Source organism: Salvelinus fontinalis, unplaced genomic scaffold (assembly GCF_029448725.1).
Source record: "Salvelinus fontinalis isolate EN_2023a unplaced genomic scaffold, ASM2944872v1 scaffold_0156, whole genome shotgun sequence".
NCBI classification, from domain to species: Eukaryota; Metazoa; Chordata; class Actinopteri; order Salmoniformes; family Salmonidae; genus Salvelinus; species Salvelinus fontinalis.
Genome location: NW_026600365.1, coordinates 146,033 through 173,458, shown reverse-complemented (window position 1 = coordinate 173,458; position 27,426 = coordinate 146,033). Strand labels below are relative to the sequence as shown.

At 48.1% G+C, this 27,426-nt stretch overlaps 1 protein-coding gene across 5 annotated transcripts in view; it reads left to right on the top strand.

Annotated features, from left to right (window-relative positions):
• Positions 1-12,947, top strand: part of LOC129843732 (A disintegrin and metalloproteinase with thrombospondin motifs 17-like) — a 34,923-nt gene extending 21,976 nt beyond the window's left edge. The window contains exons 5-7 of one of the 5 annotated variants that reach the window (XR_008757872.1): positions 3,182-3,359; positions 3,714-8,568; positions 8,884-12,947. Coding sequence is in view for 1 of the 5 variants with exons in the window: in XM_055912313.1 (XP_055768288.1) it covers positions 3,182-3,359; positions 3,714-3,865 (330 nt within the window). In the remaining 4 variants the exon portion in view is untranslated. Of the gene's footprint in view, positions 1-3,181; positions 3,360-3,713 lie in introns of all 5 variants that reach the window. The other 4 variants (XR_008757874.1, XR_008757871.1, XR_008757873.1 and 1 more) reach the window with 4 other exon arrangements.
• The last annotated feature ends 14,479 nt before the right edge of the window (positions 12,948-27,426 follow it).

Below are 27,426 nucleotides of genomic sequence, written 5' to 3'. Positions count from 1 at the left end.
AGAGAGCTGGGGATGGGGCTGGGAGCGAGCTGGGAGAGAGCTCGGGGTGGGGCTGGGAGAGAGCTGGGAGTGGGGCTGGGAGAGAGCTGGGAGAGAGCTGGGGATGGGGCTGGGAGCGAGCTGGGGATGGAGCTGGGAGAGCGCTGGGGATGGAGCTGGGAGAAAGCTGGGGATGGAGCTGGGGAAGATGAGGCTGGTAGAGAGCTGGGGATAGGGCTGGGAGAGAGCTGGGGATAGGGCTGGGAGAGAGCTGGGGATGGGGCTGGGAGAGAGCTGGGGATGGAGCTGGGAGAGAGCTGGGAGAGAGCTGGGGGTGGGGCTGGGAGAGAGCTGGGGGTGGGGCTGGGAGAGAGCTGGGGATGGAGCTGGGAGAGAGCTGGGGATGGAGCTGGGAGAGAGCTGGGGATGGAGCTGGGAGAGAGTTGGGAAAGAGCTGGGGATGGAGCTGGGAGAGAGCTGGGGGTGGGGCTGGGAGAGAACTGGGGATGGGGCTGGGAGAGAGCTGGGGATGGGGCTGGGAGAGAGCTGGGGATGGGGCTGGGAGAGAGCTGGGGATGGGGCTGGGAGAGAGCTGGGGATGGGGCTGGGAGAGAGCTGGGGATGGGGCTGGGAGCGAGCTGGGAGAGAGCTGGGGGTGGGGCTGGGAGAGAGCTGGGAGAGAGCTGGGGATGGGGCTGGGAGAGAGCTGGGGGTGGGGCTGGGAGAGAGCTGGGAGAGAGCTGGGGATGGGGCTGGGAGCGAGCTGGGGATGGAGCTGGGAGAGCGCTGGGGATGGAGCTGGGAGAAAGCTGGGGATGGAGCTGGGGAAGATGAGGCTGGTAGAGAGCTGGGGATAGGGCTGGGAGAGAGCTGGGGATAGGGCTGGGAGAGAGCTGGGGATGGGGCTGGGGGAGATGTTGCTTGGGAAGAAAGCTGGGAATGGTGGAGAAAGCTGGGGATGGGTTTCACTTTGCACCATGCCACCCATTTTCTGTCTGAAAAGTTCTATGTCACGTACCTGATGAAAGGACGTTCAGGTGCCAGCGTCTTGGTCAGTTTCTCATTTTGGAAATCTAATAACAGGAAATAACTGTTGGCCGCCATTTAGTGCCGGGCTTATATCTGGTGTGTTGTTCTGACCCTGTGCTAATTGTGTTACCCCCCCCCAACCCTCTAACCATCCTGAATGTTTTACCTCATTTTCTCTCCTAATGATGTTAAAGGGGAATTCTGGAATTTAAAACAAATGACTCAGATAAGTGGTGTGGTGTCCATTGTTGTTGTTCTTAGAATCCCCGATTGCCCCTTTAAAGTCCTCAAATGACTCCTCTGTCCCACTCCCCCAACGCTGGACAATAAACTGACCGGCTCTCCTCATCTCCTCTCTTCCCACCACTATCAGACCATAAGTCTATTAGCATGTATTAGGATAGCATTCAGATAAGCTGCTGATTCAATTGTGGTGTTGTTGTGAGTTATGAGGAGGTCATGCCTCGAGGGAGGTGGCTATGATATTAGAGCTAGGCTGCATTCCAGATGCCACCCTGTTCCCTTTATAGTGAACTACTTTTGACCAAAGCCTTATGGGCTCGATGGGGGATAGGGTGTCATTTGGGATACAGGTAAAGTCTTATGGGAGTGTTGCTATGATCGTGTCCCCATCAGCTTGTCTCCTAATGATGTTTCAGATAATGTTCTCTCTGGCTCTTTGTTTGTGTTTTAATTAGTTTGTTTGTGTTTTAGCAGTGGTGTGTGTGTCTGTCTGTGTTTGGCAGTATGTGCGTGCTTTCCTCTGTGTGTGTGTGTCTCTCCAGGGCCTTATCTCATAGACTTATCTCATTGTGATCATGTTCATCAGCGATAATGAAAGCTTGGTGAAAAAACCTTTTGAGAATCATTATAATTACCTATAGAGATGTGGGATCATGATAATCGGATCGTTTCAGCTCTCCTCACAGCAGTAAGGAGAGAGCAGTGTCAAGTCAACAAGTCCTTTGGTAGAACACCGGGCCGTTTACAATAGCTATTGAAATGGCTTCCACTAATTGCCTCTCTGTGAAGCGAATAGTAAATCCGCCCGCTTGAATCGAGGGCCTGGGAACCACTGTTGTTCAGTGTTAATCATTGGACGAGGCTATAGCTGTTGGCTGCCAAGGCACAGGCCTGTGTACAATGGGAATCCGTTGTCTGTCGCCTCTGGTGTTTCCAAGCTTAGAATATCAAAGTCCTCTTTCTTTGGCCCCATTCCATGTTGGTTTCTCCTAGCCCCTTACCTCCAGCTCCTACCTCCAGCCCCTTACCTCCAGCTACCTCCAGCCCCTACCTCCAGCTCCTACCTCCAGCCCCTATCTTCAGCTTCTTATTCTAGCCTCTTCTCCAAGCCCCTTACCTCCAGCCCCTTCTCCAAGCTCTTTACCTCCAGCCCCCTCTCCAAGCCCCTTACCTCCAGCCCCTTTTCTAAGCCTCTTACCTCCAGTCCTTTCTCCAAGCCCCATACCTCTTTGTTCTTCACAGATCTGATTGGTTTGGGTAGGTCTAAGCTATATGGTGATGGCTCCATCCCCTAGCCAAAGTGGTGGTCACACCTATACTGTTACTTAGACCTATCTAGTCCTTTCAGATATGTGATCACTGAAGAGATAGGAGCTAGGGGAAGAGCCTGAGGACAGAGATGGATCTTAGCCTCAGAGCATATATTACTACTGCGACGAAGCACTCTGACAGGGTATTTAGGACTCGTAAATCAGTCTATTCAAACATAGAACACAGCCTCCATCTGTAATTAGGCCTGTTTGGTATTATCTCACCACTAGTAAATACCACACTACACCTTTATCTGTTATTCAGGTCCAGTCTCTTCTCACATTCAGTCATGAAGTGATTTGGCCCCCTATAAACAATAGGGGTGTGTTTCCAATAGCACCCTATTCCCTATATTAAGCACTTCTTCTGACCAGGGTACATAGGGCTCTGGTCACAAGTAGTGCACTATATAGGGAGTAGGGTGCCATTTGGGATGCACACTAGGTCTATGGAAGATTACAATTACCTAAAATGTGAGGGGTAAACGTATTAGGAAGTGATTATGTCCTAAAAAGTCTAGGACATAGACATGGAAGACTGTTACAAACGGCTCTCAATGTCAAAATACTTCCTCTCGAGTTTGGAAGAGAAAGTAACTCAAGTGATTGGATCTTTCCAGTGCTCGTCATCCTGTGGAAAGGGCCTGCAGTCCAGAGTGGTCCAATGTATGCACAGAGTGACAGGTCGCCACGGTAATGACTGCCCCGTGGTGTTCAGACCACCCACCTACCGGCCCTGTCACCAGGAGGCCTGCAATGACAAAGTCAACGTCAACACCATCACCTCCCCCAGATTAGGTAACATAGTTTGTGTGTGTGTGTGTGCTTGTGTGTGTGTTTGTGAGAGAGAGAGAGAGCAAGAGGGAGACAGAAAGAGAGAGAGAGAGACAGAAACAGACAGAGAAAGAGAGAGACAGAGAGAGAGAGTGTGTGTGTGTGTGTGTGTGTGTGTGTGTGTGTGTGTGTGTGTGTGTGTGTGTGTGTGTGTGTGTGTGTGTGTGTGTGTGTGTGTGTGTGTGTGTGTGTGTGTGTGTGTGTGTGTGTGTGTGTGTGTGTGTGTGTGTGTGTGTGTGTATACATAAGTGGGTGCACATGTGTGTACTGTGTTTCTCTGTCTGTTGACGTGGCCCCTGTGTCCCTGTTTCTCTCCAGCTGCTCTGACCTACAAGTGCACAGGAGACCAGTGGACTGTGTACTGCCGTGTGATCCGAGAGAAGAACCTGTGCCAGGACATGAGGTGGTACCAGCGCTGCTGTGACACCTGCAGAGACTTCTACGCCAACAAAACACCCCACAAGAGTTAATGATGAAAGCACTCACACACATACTGTACACAGACAGACACACACTTCACCTAGCGCTACGATTTTAGATGCTTCTGTAACACTTGACTTTAAGCTTGCGGGTATAATGCTTGTTAAGTCGTTATAAGCATGAATGAGCCTTTATAATGTGTTATAATAAGGCTTATGATATGATATGTCGCACTATGTATCAGCATGTTAACCGACTCAAAATGGCTGTTATTTAGTCTGCTTCAGGAGATGGTACAAATATATTGTAAGGGTCTCGTGGCAGGTCTTTATGCCGGCAGGCTTTAAGTAAAGAGTTACAGATGTTTTTACTGAATTATTCATATTCTTATTATTAATTATAGGACATTCAATTTTGGAGAAGAAAGTGGAAATGAGTGCAGAGACCATTTCAAGTGGGATCATAAGCTTGCTGTTGTCATGAAGACTTGAAAACCTTCTTCAACTTGTTTTATTGCTGTAAACCAAAGCGAGGGACTTCGAAGTCTGGGGAGTCTCTCGGTGGGTAGCCTGTCGCGTCAACGTTTGTTGTACAGTGTGATTTAACATTAGCGTTAACATATGTGATAAGACTTTATGTGGAAAGTTCATTGTTGTCAGATTGTCTATAGATGCTCAGTGAACGATCAGAACATGTCTGATTTTCAAATGCACGAATCTAAGAATACAGCTAGGGAAGAATACAGCTAGGGAAGAATACAGCTGTTGTTCTGCCCCTGATCAAGGCCCACTGTTCCCCGGGGCCTGAAGAAGTGGATGTCGATTAAGGCAGCCCCTCTCACCTCTCTGATTCAGAGGGGTTGTGTAAAATGCGGAAGACACATTTCAATTGAATACATTCAGTTGGACAACTGACTAGGTATCCCCCTTTCCCTTACTTACATAGATAGAATGTACGTACATCACAGGAGGCTGGTGAGGGGAGGACTGCTCATAATAATGTCTGGAATGGAGTGAATGGAATGGTATCAGATGTTTGATGTGTTTGAAACCATTCCATTTATTCTGTTCCATCCGTTACTATGAGCCCATCCTTCCCAATTAAGGTGCCACCAGCCGCCTGTGACATACATACAGTACTTACACACACGTACATTGAAAGACCTGTAAGTACTTTGTTATTGCATGTTAACAGAGGTGCAGTTGACATGTAATACATCCACATGGTAGTTTGGACGTAGTCTGAGCATGGAGATCTGTAGGCGACTATCCAGATAAAGTGGGACTGCATATTCTCATGTGTTTAGCTCAGCTGACCCTGTATTCACCAAGCCACTGGCTGGCCACTCACTAGACTGGGCCAAGAGGCCTGGGTCGTGTTCATTAGGCACCAGATGGACTGAAACAGGTAGGGACTACTTGAACTTGTTCAATAAGAAACGCTCATTTTCTTTTTTCCGTTGCAACGTTTGAAAACGTTTTTCCGTTGTGTGCTGTAATGAACATGACCCTGGTTTCTTCTCTTAGGGACAAACCGTAACTTGATGTCTTGAGATAACGTGAATTCCGCATTGACGTCAACCCAGAAGCTAAGTCTTGGTTACACGTTTGGATCTCAAGTTAGGATTTGTCCCTTAGTTCCACGATAGACTATGTGTACTTGCATTTTGTTGTTGTTTGTTGATGTCATTGTCATTTTTTGGCGGTTGTTGTTATTTAAAACTAGCCAGGAGCCGTTGTAAGGTACTGTAGTTCTACATTGAAATGATCAAGCTAACGATAGGAGACCCACTATTCCCCAGGCTCACCTGAAGCCCTTGGACAGCCCATGTAGCATCCGTCTCTCTCCTGAGGATCCAATGTTGGAGACAGTGCAGTGGTGGGGGTGTAACTTAAGAGAAAATTAGATGTATCTTAAGTTACTGTCGTCCTACAGTTAACCACATCCAGTGTATTAAGTACTGTATATGTGAGTGGAATCCACAACCCAGTGTCTTTAACACCTTACTCCAACTACGCTCCATGAACCAACTGAGCTATCTGGGTGAAGCAGGTTGCAGCTATATTGTTAGGTTCATTGTAAAACACAAATCCCTGTGTCATGTGTATGTCTGTTGTCCTCCCTTGGTGCTTGAGGTGTGCGTCATCATGACGATGTACCAAACGTGACGTAAACTAGTCTCTGGTTTCAAACTTTACACTAACTCCAAACCTGGTGCTTGTTAACATTTCCATACATCATCAAACTTGAAATTGGTTTGTACTGTTAATCAATAATTCAAACACAATGTGAGGCTTACACTGATTTCAACAGCTTGCCCTTGTGCATGAGTGTGGCAAACGTAGACGTCACAAACATCAACATGTAAACATTAATGGAGGCAGCGTTATGTTTGCTACAAAATGATGGTGCAGTAGATAACTGACTGTAAATAATCTACAGTTAGTTATCAGACATTCTTTATCCATAAATGACCAAGTGTCTCCAGTTGTGTTCACGTTTTACAGATTCTGATTTAAAGGGGTAATCTGCAGTTGTGTTCACGTTTTACAGATTCTGATTTAAAGGGGTAATCTGCAGTTGTGTTCACGTTTTACAGATTCTGATTTAAAGGGGTAATCTGCAGTTGTGTTCACGTTTTACAGATTCTGATTTAAAGGGGTAATCTGCAGTTGTGTTTACGTTTTACAGATTCTGATTTAAAGGGGTAATCTGCAGTTGTGTTCACGTTTTACAGATTCTGATTTAAAGGGGTAATCTGCAGTTGTGTTCACGTTTTACAGATTCTGATTTAAAGGGGTAATCTGCAGTTGTGTTCACGTTTTACAGATTCTGACTTAAAGGGGTAATCTGCAGTTGTGTTCACGTTTTACAGATTCTGATTTAAAGGGGTAATCTGCAGTTGTGTTTACGTTTTACAGATTCTGATTTAAAGGGGTAATCTGCAGTTGTGTTCACGTTTTACAGATTCTGATTTAAAGGGGTAATCTGTAGTTGTGTTCACGTTTTACAGATTCTGATTTAAAGGGGTAATCTGTAGTTGTGTTCACGTTTTACAGATTCTGATTTAAAGGGGTAATCTGCAGTTGTGTTCACGTTTTACAGATTCTGATTTAAAGGGGTAATCTGCAGTTGTGTTCACGTTTTACAGATTCTGACTTAAAGGGGTAATCTGCAGTTGTGTTCACGTTTTACAGATTCTGATTTAAAGGGGTAATCTGTAGTTGTGTTCACGTTTTACAGATTCTGACATAAAGGGGTAATCTGTAGTTGTGTTCACGTTTTACAGATTCTGACATAAAGGGGTAATCTGCAGTTGTGTTCACGTTTTACAGATTCTGATTTAAAGGGGTAATCTGCAGTTGTGTTCACGTTTTACAGATTCTGATTTAAAGGGGTAATCTGCAGTTGTGTTCACGTTTTACAGATTCTGATTTAAGGCAGCCCCCAGGTAGAGACCCTGTCCCCCGTCCACCAGGTAGAGATCCTGACCCCCAGGTAGAGACCCTGATCCCCAGGTAGAGACCCTGTCCCCCAGGCAGCCCCCAGGTAGAGACCCTGGCTCCCAGGTAGAGACCCTGTCCCCCAGGTAGAGACCCTGTCCCCCAGGTAGAGACCCTGATCCCCAGGTAGAGACCCTGTCCCCCAGGTAGAGACCCTGATCCCCAGGTAGAGACCCTGTCCCCCAGGCAGCCCCCAGGTAGAGACCCTGTCCCCCAGGTAGAGACCCTGTCCCCCAGGCAGCTCCCAGGTAGAGACCCTGATCCCCAGGTAGAGACCCTGTCCCCCAGGTAGAGATCATGTCCCCCAGGTAGAGACCCTGGCTCCCAGGTAGAGACCCTGTCCCCCAGGTAGAGACCCTGTCCCCCAGGTAGAGACCCTGATCCCCAGGTAGAGACCCTGTCCCCCAGGTAGAGACCCTGATCCCCAGGTAGAGACCCTGTCCCCCAGGCAGCCCCCAGGTAGAGACCCTGTCCCCCAGGCAGCTCCCAGGTAGAGACCCTGTCCCCCAGGTAGAGACCCTGTCCCCCAGGTAGAGACCCTGTCCCCCAGGCAGCTCCCAGGTAGAGACCCTGATCCCCAGGTAGAGACCCTGTCCCCCAGGTAGAGATCCTGTCCCCCAGGTAGAGACCCTGTCCCCCAGGTAGAGACCCTGTCCCCCAGGTAGAGACCCTGTCCCCCAGGCAGCCCCCAGGTAGAGACCCTGTCCCCCCAGGTAGAGACCCTGTCCCCCAGGTAGAGACCCTGTCCCCCAGGCAGCCCCCAGGTAGAGACCCTGTCCCCCAGGTAGAGACCCTGTCCCCCAGGTAGAGACCCTGTCCCCCAGGTAGAGACCCTGTCCCCCAGGCAGCCCCCAGGTAGAGACCCTGTCCCCCAGGTAGAGACCCTGGCTCCCAGGTAGAGACCCTGTCCCCCAGGCAGCCCCCAGGTAGAGACCCTGATCCCCAGGTAGAGACCCTGTCCCCCAGGCAGCCCCCAGGTAGAGACCCTGTCCCCCAGGTAGAGACCCTGATTCCCAGGTAGAGACCCTGTCCCCCAGGCAGCCCCCAGGTAGAGACCCTGTCCCCCAGGTAGAGACCCTGGCTCCCAGGTAGAGACCCTGTCCCCCAGGCAGCCCCCAGGTAGAGACCCTGGCTCCCAGGTAGAGACCCTGATCCCCAGGTAGAGACCCTGTCCCCCAGGCAGCCCCCAGGTAGAGACCCTGTCTCCCAGGTAGAGACCCTGATCCCCAGGTAGAGACCCTGTCCCCCAAGTAGAGACCCTGTCCCCCAGGCAGCCCCCAGGTAGAGACCCTGTCCCCCAGGTAGAGACCCTGGCTCCCAGGTAGAGACCCTGTCCCCCAGGCAGCCCCCAGGTAGAGACCCTGATCCCCAGGTAGAGACCCTGTCCCCCAAGCAGCCCCCAGGTAGAGACCCTGTCCCCCAGGTAGAGACCCTGATTCCCAGGTAGAGACCCTGTCCCCCAGGCAGCCCCCAGGTAGAGACCCTGTCCCCCAGGTAGAGACCCTGGCTCCCAGGTAGAGACCCTGTCCCCCAGGCAGCCCCCAGGTAGAGACCCTGGCTCCCAGGTAGAGACCCTGATCCCCAGGTAGAGACCCTGTCCCCCAGGCAGCCCCCAGGTAGAGACCCTGTCTCCCAGGTAGAGACCCTGATCCCCAGGTAGAGACCCTGTCCCCCAAGTAGAGACCCTGATCCCCAGGTAGAGACCCTGTCCCCCAGGCAGCCCCCAGGTAGAGACCCTGTCCCCCAAGTAGAGACCCTGATCCCCAGGTAGAGACCCTGTCCCCCAGGCAGCCCCCAGGTAGAGACCCTGTCTCCCAGGTAGAGACCCTGATCCCCAGGTAGAGACCCTGATCCCCAGGTAGAGACCCTGTCCCCCAGGCAGCCCCCAGGTAGAGACCCTGTCTCCCAGGTAGAGACCCTGATCCCCAGGTAGAGACCCTGTCCCCCAGGTAGAGACCCTGGCTCCCAGGTAGAGACCCTGTCCCCCAGGCAGCCCCCAGGTAGAGACCCTGGCTCCCAGGTAGAGACCCTGATCCCCAGGTAGAGACCCTGTCCCCCAGGCAGCCCCCAGGTAGAGACCCTGTCTCCCAGGTAGAGACCCTGATCCCCAGGTAGAGACCCTGTCCCCCAAGTAGAGACCCTGATCCCCAGGTAGAGACCCTGTCCCCCAGGCAGCCCCCCCCAGGTAGAGACCCTGTCCCCCAAGTAGAGACCCTGATCCCCAGGTAGAGACCCTGTCCCCCAGGCAGCCCCCAGGTAGAGACCCTGTCTCCCAGGTAGAGACCCTGATCCCCAGGTAGAGACCCTGATCCCCAGGTAGAGACCCTGTCCCCCAGGCAGCCCCCAGGTAGAGACCCTGTCTCCCAGGTAGAGACCCTGATCCCCAGGTAGAGACCCTGTCCCCCAAGTAGAGACCCTGATCCCCAGGTAGAGACCCTGTCCCCCAAGTAGAGACCCTGATCCCCAGGTAGAGACCCTGTCCCCCAGGCAGCCCCCAGGTAGAGACCCTGTCCCCCAGGTAGAGACCCTGATCCCCAGGTAGAGACCCTGTCCCCCAGGCAGCTCCCAGGTAGAGACCCTGATCCCCAGGTAGAGACCCTGTCCCCCAGGCAGCCCCCAGGTAGAGACCCTGTCCCCCGTCCCCCAGGAAGAGACCTTGGCCCCAAGGTAGCGACCCTGTCTCCCAGGTAGAGACCCTGGCTCCCAGGTAGATACCCTGATCTCCAGGTAGAAACCCTGTCCCTCAGGCAGCCCCCAGGTAGAGACCCTGTCCCCCAGGCAGCTCCCAGGTAGTGACCCTGATGCCCAGGTAGAGACCCTGACCCCCAGGTAGAGACTGACCCCCAGGTAGAGACCCTGACCCCCAGGTAGAGACGCTGACCCCCAGGCCAGGAAGCCCCCAGGTTAAGACCCTGCCCCCCAGGAACCCCCCAGGCAGAGAACCTGGCCCCCAGGCAGACCCCAGGAAGAGACCTTGGCCCCCAGGCAGAGCCCCCAGTATTGGGATAAGAGCTGATATGGGCCCAGTCAGAACAAAGAAAACATACAGCCCAGCTCTCAGAACTCCTGAGTCCCACATTCCCAACCCTTCAGAGCAGGGAACCATTAATCAATCAAACAATCTAACATGGTACTGTTTACCTACGTGTTCAGAACACCACCCTGGCAGTACCGTGTGTGTGTGTGTGTTGGCATGCGTGTGTGTAATCGATGCATGTCTCTGTGGTACGAGCCGTCAGTGGTGAGATCTTCATTGAAAAGGTCACACTGTTCACACTTTGAAGACAGACTTGTAAAGAAAACATCACGGTTAAAGACATGCTGTGGTACTTTGGTGAATAAGAAAGTATTTTGTAACCCTCCCACTTTGGACTGGATGTGTCAAAGTGTAGTTCATAAATGCATAATCTATGAGCAGAATTACTGTCTTGCCTCAATTAGCCAGAAATTCCTAGTTTGAAGCTGTGCCAAGCCATTTTCCTGACATTTTCCCCCCCGTGGGCCAGCCTCCTAGCAATTTGAGTTCTAGCCAATAAGCTTCAGCCCCTCACATTTGAGTGACAGCTAGCAAGAGGCGTGCCTAGTTATTCAATGAGGTTGGAGGGTGGGCCCAACGGCTCAGTGGACACAGCAGAGAAAGAGCGCGCGCGAGAGAGAGAGAGAGAGAGAGCGAGCAATGACGTGGTGCACATATCTGCACGTACTGTATGTGACTTAGTACGCAGTTTTCATGGACCACTTATGGCTCTTTGAATGTTACTTTCGGAACTACTGGCAAAAAAGTATACAAAACTACCGGAGAATCTCTTTAAACAGCTGAGGCCGGCCCATAGGGTTAGACAGATGGCACATATTTGCATCGTTGCCATAATGGCTTCTGTGACTGAAAAAGTCCCACCAAGTTGACTACTTCAAAAGGTGTAACTCCTCAATGGTGATGTCGATGCTAAAATAGGATTTGTGGCAAGTGGGCCCTCTATAAAACTCTATGGCCTGGCCTATAATTGAATGATACTGGTTACGGATAGAGGGGCCGAGGCATGTTGGTCTTGTTTCAACTCTGGTACCTACAGGTAGAATATGATACCATTCCAACTTATGCCTAGACACTGTAGTTGTGGCTATGGAGACCCTGTAGTTGTGGCTATGGAGACCTTGTGGTTGTGTCTATGGAGACCCTGTAGTTGTGTCTATGGAGACCCTGTAGTTGTGTCTATGGAGACCCTGTAGTTGTGTCTATGGAGACCCTGGGGTTGTGGCTATGGAGACCCTGTAGTTGTGTCTATGGAGACCCTGTAGTTGTGTCTATGGAGACCCTGTAGTTGTGTCTATGGAGACCCTGGGGTTGTGGCTATGGAGACCCTGTGGTTGTGGCTATGGAGACCCTGTGGTTGTGTCTATGGAGACCCTGTGGTTGTGTCTATGGAGACCCTGTGGTTGTGGCTATGGAGACCCTGTAGTTGTGGCTATGGAGACCCTGTGGTTGTGTCTATGGAGACCCTGTGGTTGTGGCCATGGAGACCCTGTAGTTGTGTCTATGGAGACCCTGTGGTTGTGTCTATGGAGACCCTGTGGTTGTGTCTATGGAGACCCTGTGGTTGTGTCTATGGAGACCCTGTGGTTGTGGCTATGGAGACCCTGTGGTTGTGTCTATGGAGACCCTGTGGTTGTGTCTATGGAGACCCTGTAGTTGTGTCTATGGAGACCCTGTGGTTGTGGCCATGGAGACCCTGTAGTTGTGTCTATGGAGACCCTGGGGTTGTGTCTATGGAGACCCTGTGGTTGTGTCTATGGAGACCCTGTGGTTGTGTCTATGGAGACCCTGTGGTTGTGGCTATGGAGACCCTGTGGTTGTGGCCATGGAGACTGTGAATATACCATACAGGTGCAGTGGGGATGACACTTGTTAAAAAGGAGGCTTGACCTCAAGTGTGGGATCACATTTCAAAGTCCTGACCCCTTTCCGTTGGTGTGTGTTTGTGTGTGTGTTGAATAGAGGCCTCAGTCCTGGCTCTCCAGACAGCCTATGGGGTTTGAATGGTGCTAACTTACGACATAATTCACTACTGTGGAATGCAGCCTTGTTTCACGTTCTCTGTATTGTATGTTTCTGTTGTTGTTGTTGTTGCTGTGTTCACATATGTAATTGTGGATTAACATTTTTTGGGGTGATTATTTAATACAGAAAAGTAGCTGCTTTTTTATGAGTAATTGTTGCAACCTGCTTCAACTGCTATGTTACTGATATAGTGCAAATATGCTTAAATATTCCTGTACTGTACGTTATTGTAGTTGCACATATGTTTGGTACGTAAACTGCCACTACATGTATTTCATGGTGCTGATTCAGTTTAAAATACATTTTGAACTGTTAATACTTAAATAAATGAATGTGTTGTTTTACAGGGATTTAACCATTTTAGTTTTTTTGTTAATGTGCCTTATAGTCATTCTATACCTGTACTGTTATACAGTGATACTCCAAGATTCACAGACAAATGTGACCTTAACAGAAATCTGAGTACAAATCGGAATGATTGGAAATATATATATTTTTAAAGTCTACTGTAAGTTGATTCGTTTTATTTTTGACATAATAAAATGTGATTTTACATGGAGACTAATACGATGTTATGTTTCTGAAATGTATTTTCTTATCCTCTTTTATTGTGTTGTTAAAACCGCTGACTTTAGAAACAGTTCAAATGGGCTCATGCAGAACCAACCAGCTTCTGCAGAATTCTAGGGATGAAAGCTTCAGCAGAATTCAATGAGAGAACGTTGGCTGAAGTCTTGAATGAGAGAGCTTCAGCAGAATTCTATGAGAGAACTTTGGCAGAAGTCTTGATGAGAAAGCTTCAGCAGAATTCTGAGAGAACTTTGGCAGAAGTCTTAAATGAGAATGCTTCAGCAGAATTATGAGAGAACTTTGGCAGAAGTCTTAAATGAGAATGCTTCAGCAGAATTCTATGAGAGAACTTTGGCAGAAGTCTTAAATGAGAATGCTTCAGCAGAATTCTATGAGAGAACTTTGGCAGAAGTCTTAAATGAGAATGCTTCAGCAGAATTCTATGAGAGAACTTTGGCAGAAGTCTTAAATGAGAATGCTTCAGCAGAATTCTAGAACAATAAAGCATCAGTCAGATTCTAGACTTGAAAGCTTCAGCAGAATTGTATGAGAACATTGGAACATTATAATGAGAAAGCTTCAACAAAATTCTAGACATGAAAGCTTCAGCAGAATTTGATCAGAATTATACGAGACAATGTTGACAGAATTCCATAATGAGAAAGCTTCAACAGAATTGTAGACTTAAAAAGTTCAGCAAAGTTCTATGAGAGAACATTGGCAAAATTTTCGAACAAGAGAGCTTCAGCAGAGTTCTAGAATGTATGTACGCTTTAGCAGCAATCTAAAACAAAGAAGTTGTGGCAGAATCTTTGGAAAGGAGCATCAACAGACTTTTAGTATGATCACGCCTTGGTGAGTCTGTTTTCATAGTCAGTATATTTGGATATTCTGTCTGACAGCCGTACATGTCTACTGCTCACTTCAGCATCACATCAATATATTCAGTAATAGAGTCTGCAGAACGGACATAAAAACATGGCTCTAAAATCCAAGGTATTTATCAAAATCCAACATGGCGTCACTATACAATGTGCCATTTCTATTCCAAATGATACACCCAATATGTCTGCCAGTCCACCCAACACAGTTCATGTATAGCACTAAATGAGAATGTCGGTTCTACTCATTCTAACTCTATACTATGGCCATCTGGCTTGCTCTCATTAACGGCTTCGTGGTGAGGTGGCGGGAGAGGATAAAGGGGAAGGTTGCGTTCTCTCTCTCGTTTTCTCTCCCTCTCTCTGTGATGAGTGGAGATGTGAAATGAGGAGATAAATCTCAGGACACAGTAAAAGTTGGAGTGCGTTTTAGACGCTTCCTGTGCACTTTGACCCCTTCCTCCATTAGGACCTGCTCCACGGTTTTCATATATTTTATCATCCACTTGCTCATTCCACAGCCTCTTCCTTCTCTCTCTCTCTCTCTGTCAAGCAGGTTGAAAAGTGGCGATAAATGTTACCTGTCAGACTTGGTCTCTCTCAGGAGTGGATTGGGAGGTTTTCTTTTCCAGAGACTCAAGGATATGTCGTTTTAACCCTCACAAGGCTGCTGGCCCAGACGTCATCCCTAGCCGCGTCCTCAAAGCATGCGCAGACCAACTGGGTGGTGTGTTTATGGACATATTCAATCGCCCCCTATCCCAGTCTGTTGTCCCCACATGCTTCAAGATAGCTACCATTGTTCCTGTACCCAATAAGGCAAAGATAACTGAACTTAATGACTACCGCCCCGTAGCACTCACTTCTGTCATCATGAAGTGCTTTGAGAGACTAGTTAAGGATCATATCACCTCCACCTTTCCGGCCACCCTAGACCCACTTCAGTTTGCATACCGCCCCAACAGGTCCACAGACCATGCAATCACCATCACACTGCACACTGCCCTATCCCATCTGGACAAAAGGAATACCTATGTAAGAATGCTGTTCATTGACTACAGCTCAGCATTCAACACCATAGTACCCTCAAAGCTCATCATCAAGCTTGAGGCCCTGGGTCTCAACCCCGCCCTGTGCAATTGGGTCCTGGACTTTCTGACGGGCCGCCCCCAGGTGGTGAAGGTAGGAAACAGCATCTCCACTTCGCTGACCCTCAACACTGGGGCCCCACAAGGGTGCGTGCTCAGCCCCCTCCTGTACTCCCTGTTCACCCACGACTACGTGGCCATGCACGCCTCCAACTCAATCATCAAGTTTGCAGACGACACAACAGTAGTGGGCTTGATTGCCAACAACGACGAGACAGCCTAAAGGGAGGAGGTGAGGGCACTCGGAGTGTTGTCAGGAAAACAACCTCTCACTCTACGTCAACAAAATAAAGGAGATGATCGTGGACTTCAGGAAACAGCAGAGGGAGCAACCCCCTATCCACATCGAAGGGACAAATCAAATCAAAGTTTATTTGTCACGTGCGCCGAATACAACAGTGAAATGCTTACTTACAGGCTCTAACCAACAGTGCAAAAAAGGAATTAGGTGAACAATAGGTAAGTAAAGAAATAAAAACAACAGTAAAAAGACAGTGAAAAATAACAGTAGCGAGGCTGTATACAGTAGCGAGGCTATATACAGTAGCGAGGCTATAACAATAGTGAGGCTACATACAGGCACCGGTTAGTCGGGCTGATTGTGGTAGTATGTACATGTAGATATGGTTAAAGTGACTATGCGGGTGGTGGTTGGCGGGACACAATGAGGATAGCCCGGTTAGCCAATGTGCGGGGGGCACTGGTTGGTCGGGCCAATTGAGGTAGTATGTGCATGAATGTAGAGTTAAAGTGACTATGCACATATGATAAACAGAGTAGCAGCAGCGTAAAAGAGGGGTGGTGGGGAGGCACACAATGCATATAGCCCAGGTAGCCATTTGATTACCTGTATAGGAGTATTATGGCTTGGGAGTAAAAACTGTTGAGAAGCCTAGACTTGGCACTCCGGTACCGATTGCCATGCGGTAGTAGAGAGAACAGTCTATGACTGCGGTGGCTGGGGTCTTTGACAATTTTAGGGCCTTCCTCTGACACCGCCTGGTGTAGATGTCCTGGATGGCAGGCATCTTAGCCCCATTGATATACTGGGCTGTACGCATAACCCTTTGTAGTGCCTTGCGGTCGGAGGCTGAGCAATTGCTGTACCAGACAGTGATGCAACCCGTCAGGATGCTCTCGATGTTGCAGCTGTAGAACATTTTGAGGATCTGAGGACCCATGCCAAATCTTTTTAGTTTCCTGAGGGGGAATAGGTTTTGTCGTGCCCTCTTCACGACTGTCTTGGTGTGTTCGGACCATTCTAGTTCGTTGGTGATGTGGACACCAAGGAACTTGAAGCTCTCAACCTGCTCCACTACAGCCCCATCGATGAGAATGGGGGCGTGCTTGTTCCTCCTTTTCCTGTAGTCCACAATCATCTCCTTAGTCTTGGTTGCTGTCTCGTCGTTGTCGGTGATCAGGCCTACCACTGTTGTGTCGTCTGAAAACTTAATGATGGTGTTGGAGTCGTGCCTGGCCATGCAGTCTTGGGTGAACAGGGAGTACAGGAGGGGACTGAGCACGCACTCCTGGGGGGCTCCAGTGTTGAGGATCAGTGTAGCAGATGTGTTGCTACCTATCCTCACCACCTGGGGGCAGCAGAGCAGCAGAGGTGTAAAGTTTTAAGTTCCTCAGCGTACTCATCACAGACAAACTGAAATGGTCCACTCACACAGACAGTGTGGTGAGGAAGGCGCAACAGCGTCTCTTCAACCTCAGGAGGATGAAGAAATGTGGCTTGTCACCCAAAACCCTGACAAACTTTTACAAATGCACAATCGAGAGCATCCTGTCGGGCTGTATCACAGCCTGGTACGGCAACTGCACCACCCTCAACCGCAATGCTCTCCAGAGGGTGGTGTGGTCTGCACAACGCATCACCGGGGGCAAACTACCTGCCCTCCATGACACCTACAGCACCCGATGTCACAGGAAGGCCAAAAATATCATCAAGGACATCAACCACCCGAGCCACTGTCTGTTCACCCCACTATCATCCAGAAGGCGAGGTCAGTACAGGTGCATCAAAGCTGGGACTGAGAGACTGAAAAACAGCTTCTATCTCAAGGCCATCAGACTGCTAAACAGCAATCACTAACTCAGAGAGGCTGCTGCCTACATTGAGACCCAATCACTGGCCACTTTAATAAATGGATCACAAGTCACTTTGTTCAATGCACTCTAAATAAAGCAACTTTATTAATGTTTACATATCTTACATTACTCATATCACATGTATATATTGTATTTTATACCATCTATTGCACCTTCGCCATCACTTACATGTACATATTCTCATTCACCCCTTTATATTTGTGTGTATTAGGTAGTTGTTGGGGAATTGATAGATTACGTGTTAGATATTACTGTTAGATATTATTGTTAGATATTATGACACTGTCGGAACTAGAAGCACAAGCATTTCGCTACACTCACATTAACATCTGCTAACCATGTGTATGTGACAAATAACATTTTATTTTATTTGCTCTGATCAAAAGGTGCTGCAGGATCTAGGTTTGTCTTATCTTGATTATTGTCCAGTCGTGTGGTCGAGTGCTGCAAGGAAAGACCTAGTTAAGCTGCAGCTGGCCCAGAACAGAGCGGCATGTCTTGCTCTTCATTGTAATCAGAGGGCTGATATAAATACTATGCATGCCAGTCTCTCTTGGCTAAGAGTTGTGGAGAGACTGACTGCATCACTTCTTTTCATAAGAAACATTAATGTTTTTGAAAATCCCAAATTCTTTGCACTGTCAACTTACACACAGCACTGACACACACACACTTACCCCACCAGACATGCCACCAGGGGTCTTTTCACAGTCCCCAAATCCAGAACAAATTCAAGAAAGTGTACAGTATTATATAGAGCCATTATTGCATGGAACTTCCTTCCATCTCATGTTGCTCAAATGAACAGCAAACCTGGTTTAAAAAAACAGAAAAAGCAACACCTCACAGCACATCGCCTCTCCCCTATTTGACCCAGATCGTTTGTGGATGTATTGATATGTAGTGTCATTTTGAAATGTATGTAGTTCTGTCCTTGAGCTGTTGTTGTCTATTAATGTTCTGTATTGTATCATGTTTCATGTTTTGTTTGGACCCCAGGAAGGGTAGCTGCTGCTTTTGCCAAAGTTGATGGGGAACCTAATAAAATACCAACGTGTGGCAGGCTGGTGCTAGCCTTTGGGCACTGTAGTGTGGTTATGAGGTGCGGATAGTATGGGAGGATGGAAGGAGGGAAAGAGAGAGGGAGAACTGATGTCAAAGATGAGTGGGGCTGATTTGTCAGTTAAAAGACTGCATGTCATAACAGTTCTGATGGATAATATTTAAAATCTCCCCAATTACCCTCTGGACATGCCCCCTCGCCTACCAGCTCACCTGAACTCACTCTGCTGACCAAAAGTCCTCTCCCATTCCTCTGGTTTAAAGCAGCTTGTGTTTTCCTTAGTGTTTACAGTAGCCCAGTCCTTATTCCCTTTCCTGTGTTGTGCGTACCTAACGCCAAAGTACAGTTTATGTGTAGGGAGAATTGTATGTTTATTGCCAATCAGACCGTTTACACTGAGTCTACAAAACATTAGGAACGGCTCTATCCATGACAGAACGCTTTCGACATCTTGCAGAGTCCATGCCCCGATGAATTGAGGCTGTTCTGAGGGCAAAAGGGGGTGCAACTCAGCATTAGGAAGCTGTTCTGAGGGCAAAAGGGGGTGCAACTCAGCATTAGGAAGCTGTTCTCAGGGCAAAAGGGGGTGCAACTCAGCATTCGGAAGCTGTTCTGAGGGCAAAAGGGGGTGCAACTCAGCATTAGGAAGCTGTTCTCAATGTGTTTTACACTCAGTGTATATGATGCTATACTTGGAATACTTCCTTTGTTGTCAGAAATAGCTATCTACTGTATCTTTCTCATGAGTTCCATAAATATTGGTAATGTCCTTGTTTGGTTAGCATGTTTGTTATACTTGGTTTCTCCTTAGTTGTGGCACTTTGTCTTGTATAGTAATGTGTTGTAGATATCTCCCCTTCGTATTTCCTTCAGACCACAACTTGTATCAGAACCTTCAAACCTCATCCTACTCCCCATGTGTGTCACATGACGCTGGAGAGACCAAGCAGGTACGGGGAGTAAAACATGCAATAAATAACGGACATAAAACGAGACAGGAACAGCGTCAGCAAACTAATACTAAAGACAAAACAATACAATGCAACAGGGGGGAACAGAGCTGGGAACTGACAAATATAGGGGAGGAAAAGAACAAGTAAGTGAGTCCAGGTGAGTCCACTAACGCTGATGCGCGTGACGAGGGAAGGCAGCTGTGCGTGATGGATGGCAGGAGTGCGTGATGCAGGGCAACCTGGCGCCCTCAAGCGCCAGGGGGAGAGAAGAGCGGGAGCAGACGTGACAATGTGCTCCTGTGTCCTAGTGTTTTCTTGTTAGTTTAGTAATAAAATAACCAAAACTGGAAACCTTCTCTTCAACCATCATTCCTGCATTCTTACAGGTGCACAATAGTGGCAACATCACTCCTCAACCTCGCCTAAGATACAGTTCACCCTAGTCCTTTTCTTTATGGTCCTTCCAGCCGGATCTGATTTCTGTCTTCTTCCGGACACAAAACAATCTGCTCTATGGCGCACACAAGGAACAAAGAGTATGAGGAAAGCTCCCACACCTCATAGAACTGCATGCACAACCCATCAGACTTCAACCCATACACAACCCATCAGACTTCAACCCATGCACAACCCATCAGACTTCAACTCATCAGACTTCAACCCATCAGACTTCAACCCATGCACAACCCATCAGACTTCAACCCATCAGACTTCAACCCATCAGACTTCAACCCATCAGACTTCAACCCATGCACAACCCATCAGACTTCAACTCATCAGACTTCAACCCATCAGACTTCAACCCATCAGACTTCAACCCATGCACAACCCATCAGACTTCAACCCATGCACAACCCATCAGACTTCAACCCATCAGACTTCAACCCATCAGACTTCAACCCATGCACAACCCATCAGACTTCAACCCATCAGACTTCAACCCATCAGACTTCAACCCATGCACAACCCATCAGACTTCAACCCATCAGACATCAACCCATGCACAACCCATCAGACTTCAACCCATGCACAACCCATCAGACTTCAACCCATGCACAGCCCATCAGACTTCAACCCATGCACAACCCATCAGACTTCAACCCATCAGACTTCAACCCATGCACAACCCATCAGACTTCAACCCATCAGACTTCAACCCATCAGACTTCAACCCATGCACAACCCATCAGACTTCAACCCATGCACAACCCATCAGACTTCAGCCCATGCACAACCCATCAGACTTCAACCCATCAGACTTCAACCCATCAGACTTCAACCCATGCACAACCCATCAGACTTCAACCCATCAGACTTCAACCCATGCACAACCCATCAGACTTCAACCCATGCACAACCCACTAGACTTCAACCCATGCACAACCCATCAGACTTCAACCCATCAGACTTCAACCCATGCACAACCCATCAGACTTCAACCCATCAGACTTCAACCCATGCACAACCCATCAGACTTCAACCCATGCACAACCCATCAGACTTCAACCCATGCACAACCCATTAGACTTCAACCCATGCACAACCCATTAGACTTCAACCCATCAGACTTCAACCCATGCACAACCCACCAGACTTCAACCCATCAGACTTCAACCCATGCACAACCCATCAGACTTCAGCACAATGGCGCCATCCTGACACACCTGGTTCAGCCGAAACCCCGTTCCAGAACCAGCAGTTCCTCCAAACCTTCTTACCCGCACCCCCCCCCCTCAACCTCCTCCTACCCAAGCAACGGCACCAGCCATCCATGCCTCCACAGCAAAATGACCTGAACAATTCCCAGGAGCCACCCTGGCTCCGCAAACAGGAGCTGAGCCGGCTCCGATCCCTTCAAACCACCTTCCTGTTGATAACGTGCCAGCCACTCCTCAACCCAGCCTGAGATAGTCTACCCTAGTCCTTTAACAGGCATTATGCTTTACACACACACACACACACACACACACACACACACACACACACACACACACACACACACACACACACACACACACACACACACACACACCTGGTAGCTATTTCTTTCTACAGTGTAAATATCCCCAGTGGAGTAGATCTGGTAATGGACCGTTTCAGTTCTGTAACTGTAATCCCAAAGGGCCCGTCTGTGAATGGAGATATCTGAGGACGTGTTCTTTGTAAAGTCTGGTATGGAATAAATGGTACAGTATCATAAGCATTGAAACTGTGTTTCATACCTTTCCATCCATTCTAGTGATTACGATGAGCCCGTGCTCCTTGTGAACACAGTTAGCCTGGGTTCCCATCTGCTTAAAAGGGCAGAACTACACTGAAAATGTTGTTCCGGCAACGTTGTTTGCCACCGCTGAATCGGTGGTGTACAACAGAGGAAGCTCGCTGCGTTGATTTAAAACTCAATTAATTTATTTACACTTTGACATGCATTTCTAGTCATCATTTATCTTAATATATACACTTTAGCAGATGCTTTATCCAAAGTGAGTGACAGTCATGCGTGCATACGTTTTCATATGGGTTTTTCCAGCGGAAACCTAATCCACAATCTTTGCAGAAGAATTTTAAACAAATTTGCAAAATCAGGTGGAAATAAATAGTAAAACAAAAATAAACGGAACCAATTGAATTTGTATTTAATTATTCTAGCATGTCAATGTCTGCGTCGCAAATAGCACTCTATACTGTTTGTTCACCAGAGTAGGGCACTATATAGGGAATAGGGTGCCATTTCGGGTGCAGGCAATGGCTCCTTTGTTGGTCTGTCTAATATAACTGGACAGGTATTGTAATAACGCTTGGTGGTATTGATCATCTCCCCATGTAGGCGGTGCTGATCAAAGTGATGGCGATCGATGTGGCTAGGGACTGGGCTGTTCCTCTAACTCTCTCCAGACTGCTATGTGCATGCGTGCCTGTTTGTGTGACAGACAGAAGATGAATTGTATTCAGCGTAGTGGAACTCTCCTGTCTACTTCCATTAATGTCCCTGTCGGATGTAGATGCCCTCTTAACCCTTTCCTTTTCTTTTTTTTCACCAGTCCGGGGTGCAGGTCTAGGATCAGGCTCCCCCTCCCACAATCCTCACCTTAACCATTAAGAGGTGGAAATGCAAAACTGACCCAAGATCAAGTGTCTAGGGGCTACTTCACTCGACTCCTTTTTTCACCAGCATATTGTGCATAGTCCTCTTTCCTGAGCATCAGGATCCACCTGACTGTGTCTGGCTGTGTTTAAACAGGCAGCCTAATTCAGCTATTTTGCCAATTATTTGCATATCTAATACCTATCTGATCTTTTACCTAAGATCCTAACATTTTACCTAATGTGTGAAGAGCAAATCAGATGTTTTGTCTTCTGATTTATACCTCATGCAAACCCCATCCTCTGTCTGGACGCTTAGATACGATTCTATTTTCTCAGAAGTGTTTTTTGTTGTTGCGCAACCTGCCGTTGCCATGACAACCACCCCAAGTTTAAAGGAACAGTAAAAGGAAATGAGCATTGCATCTTTGTGCTACTTCAGAGGCTACATCAGTGTGAATGTGGAAATCTGGTCACATGTAAAACTATGTGTGTACAGTCAGAAAAAATATCAGATTTGGGTTTGTGTCTGAAGGTGGGATAAAAGTTAAGGGAACTATTTTACCACAGCTGGGAGGAGACGTTTACCAACTAGCCGCTACACACACTGGTGAGGACACACACACACACACAGAGGTCCTGGCAGACAGCTTGGGATGGTCATATGCCATCATGATACTCAGTGAGGAAATTGGCCCTAGATTATAGAAGCTGACACAGAGGGCAAGAAGAGAGGTCACTTCACTGGAATCCCCCACACACAGCAGTGTGTGCATGTGAGAGATTGTGTGTTTGTGTGTGAGAGAGATTGGGAGTGTATGAGAGAGAGAGCGATTGGGAGTGTGAGTGTGTGAGAGAGAGATTGGGAGTGTATGAGAGAGAGATTGGGAGTGTATGAGAGAGAGAGAGAGAGAGAGAGAGAGAGATTGGGAGTGTGAGTGTGAGTGTATGAGAGAGAGATTGGTAGTGTGTGTGTGTGAGAGAGAGATTGGGAGTGTATGAGAGAGAGATTGGGAGTGTGAGTGTGTGAGAGAGAGATTGGGAGTGTATGAGAGAGAGATTGGGAGTGTGTGAGAGAGATTGAGAGTGTGTGAGAGAAAGATTGGGAGTGTGTGAGAGAAAGATTGGGAGTGTGAGTGTGTGAGAGAGAGAGATTGTGAGTGTGTGAGAGAGTGAGATTGTGAGTGTGTGAGAGAGAGAGATTGTGAGTGTGTGTGTGAGAGAGATTGGGAGTGTGTGTGTGAGAGAGATTGGGTGTGTATGTGTGTGATTGGGTGTGTGTGTGTGTATGTGGCTTGTTGAAGAAAGATTTAGATGTATTGTAAAGTGGCTGTATGGATGTCATGGTGAATGCAAATTTGTAAGTCGCTCTGGATAAGAGCGTCTGCTAAATGACTTAAATGTAAATGTAAATGTAATGTGTGTGTGAGAGAAAGATTGAGAGTGTATGTGAGTGATTGGGAGTGTGTGTGTGTGTGTGTGTGTGTGTGAGAGAGAGAGAGAGATTGGGAGTGTATGTGTGTGATTGGGAGTGTGTGTGTGTGTGAGAGAGAGATTGCGAGTGTGTGTGTGTGTGATTGGGAGTGTATGTGTGTGTGTGTGTGTGTGTGTGTGTGTGTGTGTGTGTGTGTGTGTGTGTGTGAGAGAGAGAGAGAGAGATTGGGAGTGTGTGTGTGTGATTGGGAGTGTGTGTGTGTGTGTGAGAGAGAGAGATTGGGAGTGTGTGTGTGAGAGAGATTGGGAGTGTGTATGTGTGTGATTGGGAGTGTGCGTGTGTGTGTGTGTGTGTGTGTGTGAGTGAGAGAGTGTGGTGAGTGTGAGAGAGAGAGATTGGGAGTGTGTGTGTAGAGAGAGATTGGGAGTGTGTGTGTGAGAGAGAGATTGGGAGTGTGTGTGTGTGATGGGAGTGTGTGTGTGTGTGTGTGTGTGATGTGGTGTAGTGTGTGTGTGTGTGTGTGTGTGTGTGTGTGTGTGTGTGTGTGTGTGTGTGTGTGTGTGTGTGTGTGTGTGTGAGTGTGTGTGGGAGTGTGTGTGTGTGTGTGTGTGAGTGTGTGTGTGTGTGAGAGAGAGAGAGAGAGAGAGAGATTGGAGAGTGAGAGTGAGAGTGAGAGAGAGAGAGAGAGAGAGAGAGAGAGAGAGAGAGATTGTGAGTGTGAGAGAGAGAGATTGGGGATATTTATTTGTATTTTTGTTTCTACGTGTTCATTGTTTCTGCAGTGCTTGGTTTCCAGGATTTAGGCCGGGTATTTAATCACTGAATTAAAAAAGGGCTTCATTAAATACATCTGATTTGATCCATGCTGTCAGGCCTCTGAGCTAACTGACAGACGTTCTGTCATTGGATTAACTAATCCGTATATTAGAGCTGTAATACTGAGGTCCACATGCAACATCCCCTAAGCATGGGATTCATTATGTGCTTGTTGGCATGATGGACAGACAGGCGGATGAAGGCTGACAGACAGACGCCATTTATTTACAGTACTCTGCTCTCTCTCTCACACACCCACACACACACCCACACCCACACACACACACACACACACACACACACACACCCACACCCACACACACACACACACACACACACACACACACTTGTGTGCGTCAGCTGTCTTTTGATGTGTGAGGGCGGACGCGAGGGAGTGTAGGGTTTGGTGGCTTTTCAGAGAAGGTTGACAGTGAGCAGCAGGGGCCCCTCTCCTACTCACTGTCTCTCTCCCTCCCTTTTTATTTCTCTCTCCCCTCCCTTGCCATCTCTCTCCAGGAGGGCTGAGTCAAGCTGAGCTCTTCTTCCCCCAACATTAACAGGCCCCACGCCTCCTGAAGGGCAGGCGGCCATGTAGAATACAGGACACTTCTATAGACTGATGGATTGTCAAGCATGAAGGAAACGTGTGCTTCCTCTTCATGTCTCCACAATGCCTGCTGTGCCGGCCTGCCTGGCTGTGCTCCGTCTCACTGTTCTCTATATAATAGATATATAATGAATATATAATGAAATCTGATCATCGGTAGAGCCTTTCTATGGGTGCCATTTTCCTGTTGCAACGACACCTGCACTGTGTGCTAACGTACTGGACGTTTATTTAGAATCTGGAGCACCAGTGATGTTGGAACAAACCATTTCTATACATTTGGAAATTGTAGAATGTTATTAACAATAAGATCCTGTCTGTCTTCTGTCTGTCAGTTAAACACTGCACTGCCCTGTTCTGGCTGGACAGGCCTGTTACATTGTCATAGCTTCACTCTGTGGCAATTAACACCTCCATGCTCTGGGGAGAGGAAGGAGGGAATGAAGGAGGGAGGGAGGAATGGGCTGATTGAGGGAAGAGGGAGAATGTGTGGCTGTTTGTGCTAGTGTCCCTCTGCCTGCATATCTGTGTGTGTATTTGAACATGAGGACACTAGCTGTACAGGCATGTCCTCGCTGTACAGTGATATTGCAACTAACTGGGTGACTTTAATTCCTCCAATCCCACACTGGTAATGAATTCCACCAATCACAGGCTGGTAATGAGGACCAGGCGCCCTGTGGAGGAGAGGAGATCGAAACCCAGCCAGCCGTGACTGTCAACAATCTGAGTGATATCACACACACACACACAGCCTGCAGATCTACTGCACCTCTCTCCCCTCTCCTGACACGCCACTCAAATGACAAATAGCCCTTTAGACAGCTCTCTCTCACACACACACCTCAGGTGACAGACTGATGAATTAGCTCTCTCCTTCCTATGACAGAATCTGCTTTTTCTTTTCAGTGTTCATAGATTCAGAGTTGAGATTCACGCAGTTAAGACCCACCTGTTTGGAGAGGCTTTTAAACTGCAGGCCTAGTAGCCTAGTGGTTTGCACATTGGTCCAGTAACTGAAAGGTTGCTGGATTGAATCCCTGACATTCTGGCCCTGAACAAGGCAGTTAACCCCGTGTTCCCCTGGCGCCGAAGACCTGGATGTGGATTATGGCAGCCCCCCGCACCTCTCTGATTCAGAGGGGTTGTGTTAAATGCAGAGACACATTTCAGTTGAATACAATCAGTTGTACAATTGACTAGGTATCCCCCTTTCCCTAATACACGGCATACTGCTGTCCATGTCTTGGTAGACCAATTTCTTTGTGTTTTTATTGATTTAATCTGAGTTGTTTGTGGGTCGGAACAACACTAATGATGGTGTGTGGTCGTGTGCTACTGTAATGTACAGTACACGCTAAGAATCAGGAAGCAAGCACAGGGAGTGAATTCAATAAACAACGGAACATGGAACAAAACAAACACGAGTAGCGTACAGACATGAAACACAGAAACAGAGTCAATAATGCCTGGGGAAAGAACCTGTACTCCCTGTTCACCCATGACTGCGTTGCCAAGTACGCCTCCAACTCAATCATCAAGTTTGTAGATGACACAACAGTAGTAGGCTTGATTACTAACGATGATGAGACAGTCTACAGGGAGGAGGTGAGGGCCCTGGGAGTGTGGTGCCAGGAAAATAACCTCTCACTCAACATCAACAAAACAAAGGAGATGATCGTGGACTTCAGGAAACAGCAGAGGGTGCACCCCCATATCTACATCGACGGGACCGCAGTGGAGAAGGTGAAAATCTTCAAGTTCCTTGGCGTACACATCACTGACAAACTGAAATGGACCACCCACACAGACAGTGTGGTGAAGAAGGCGCAACAGAGCCTCTTCAAGCAGCATCCTGTCGGGCTGTATCACAGCCTGGTACGGCATCTTCACCGCCCTCAACCGCAAGACTCTCCAGAGGGTGGTGAGGTCTGCCCAATGCATTACCGGGGATAAACTACCCACCCACCAGGACACCTACAGCACTCGATTTCACAGGACATCAAGCACCCGAGCCACGGCCTGTTCACCCAGCTATCATTCAGAAGGCGAGGTCAGTACAGGTGCATCAACGCTGGGACCGAGAGACTGAAAAACAGCTTCTATCTCAAGGCCATCAGACTGTTAAACAGCCACCACTAGCAGATTAGAGGCTGCTGCCTATAGGCATAGACTAGAAATCACTGGCCACTTAAGGAATGGAACACTAGTCACTTTAATAATGTTTACATATCTGGCATTATTCATCTCATATGTATATACTGTATTCTATACTATTCTACTGTATCTTAGTCCGTTCCGCTTTGACATCGCTCGTCCATATGTATATATTCTTAATGAATTCCTACCCTATTTGTTGTGTAATTTGTTAGATATT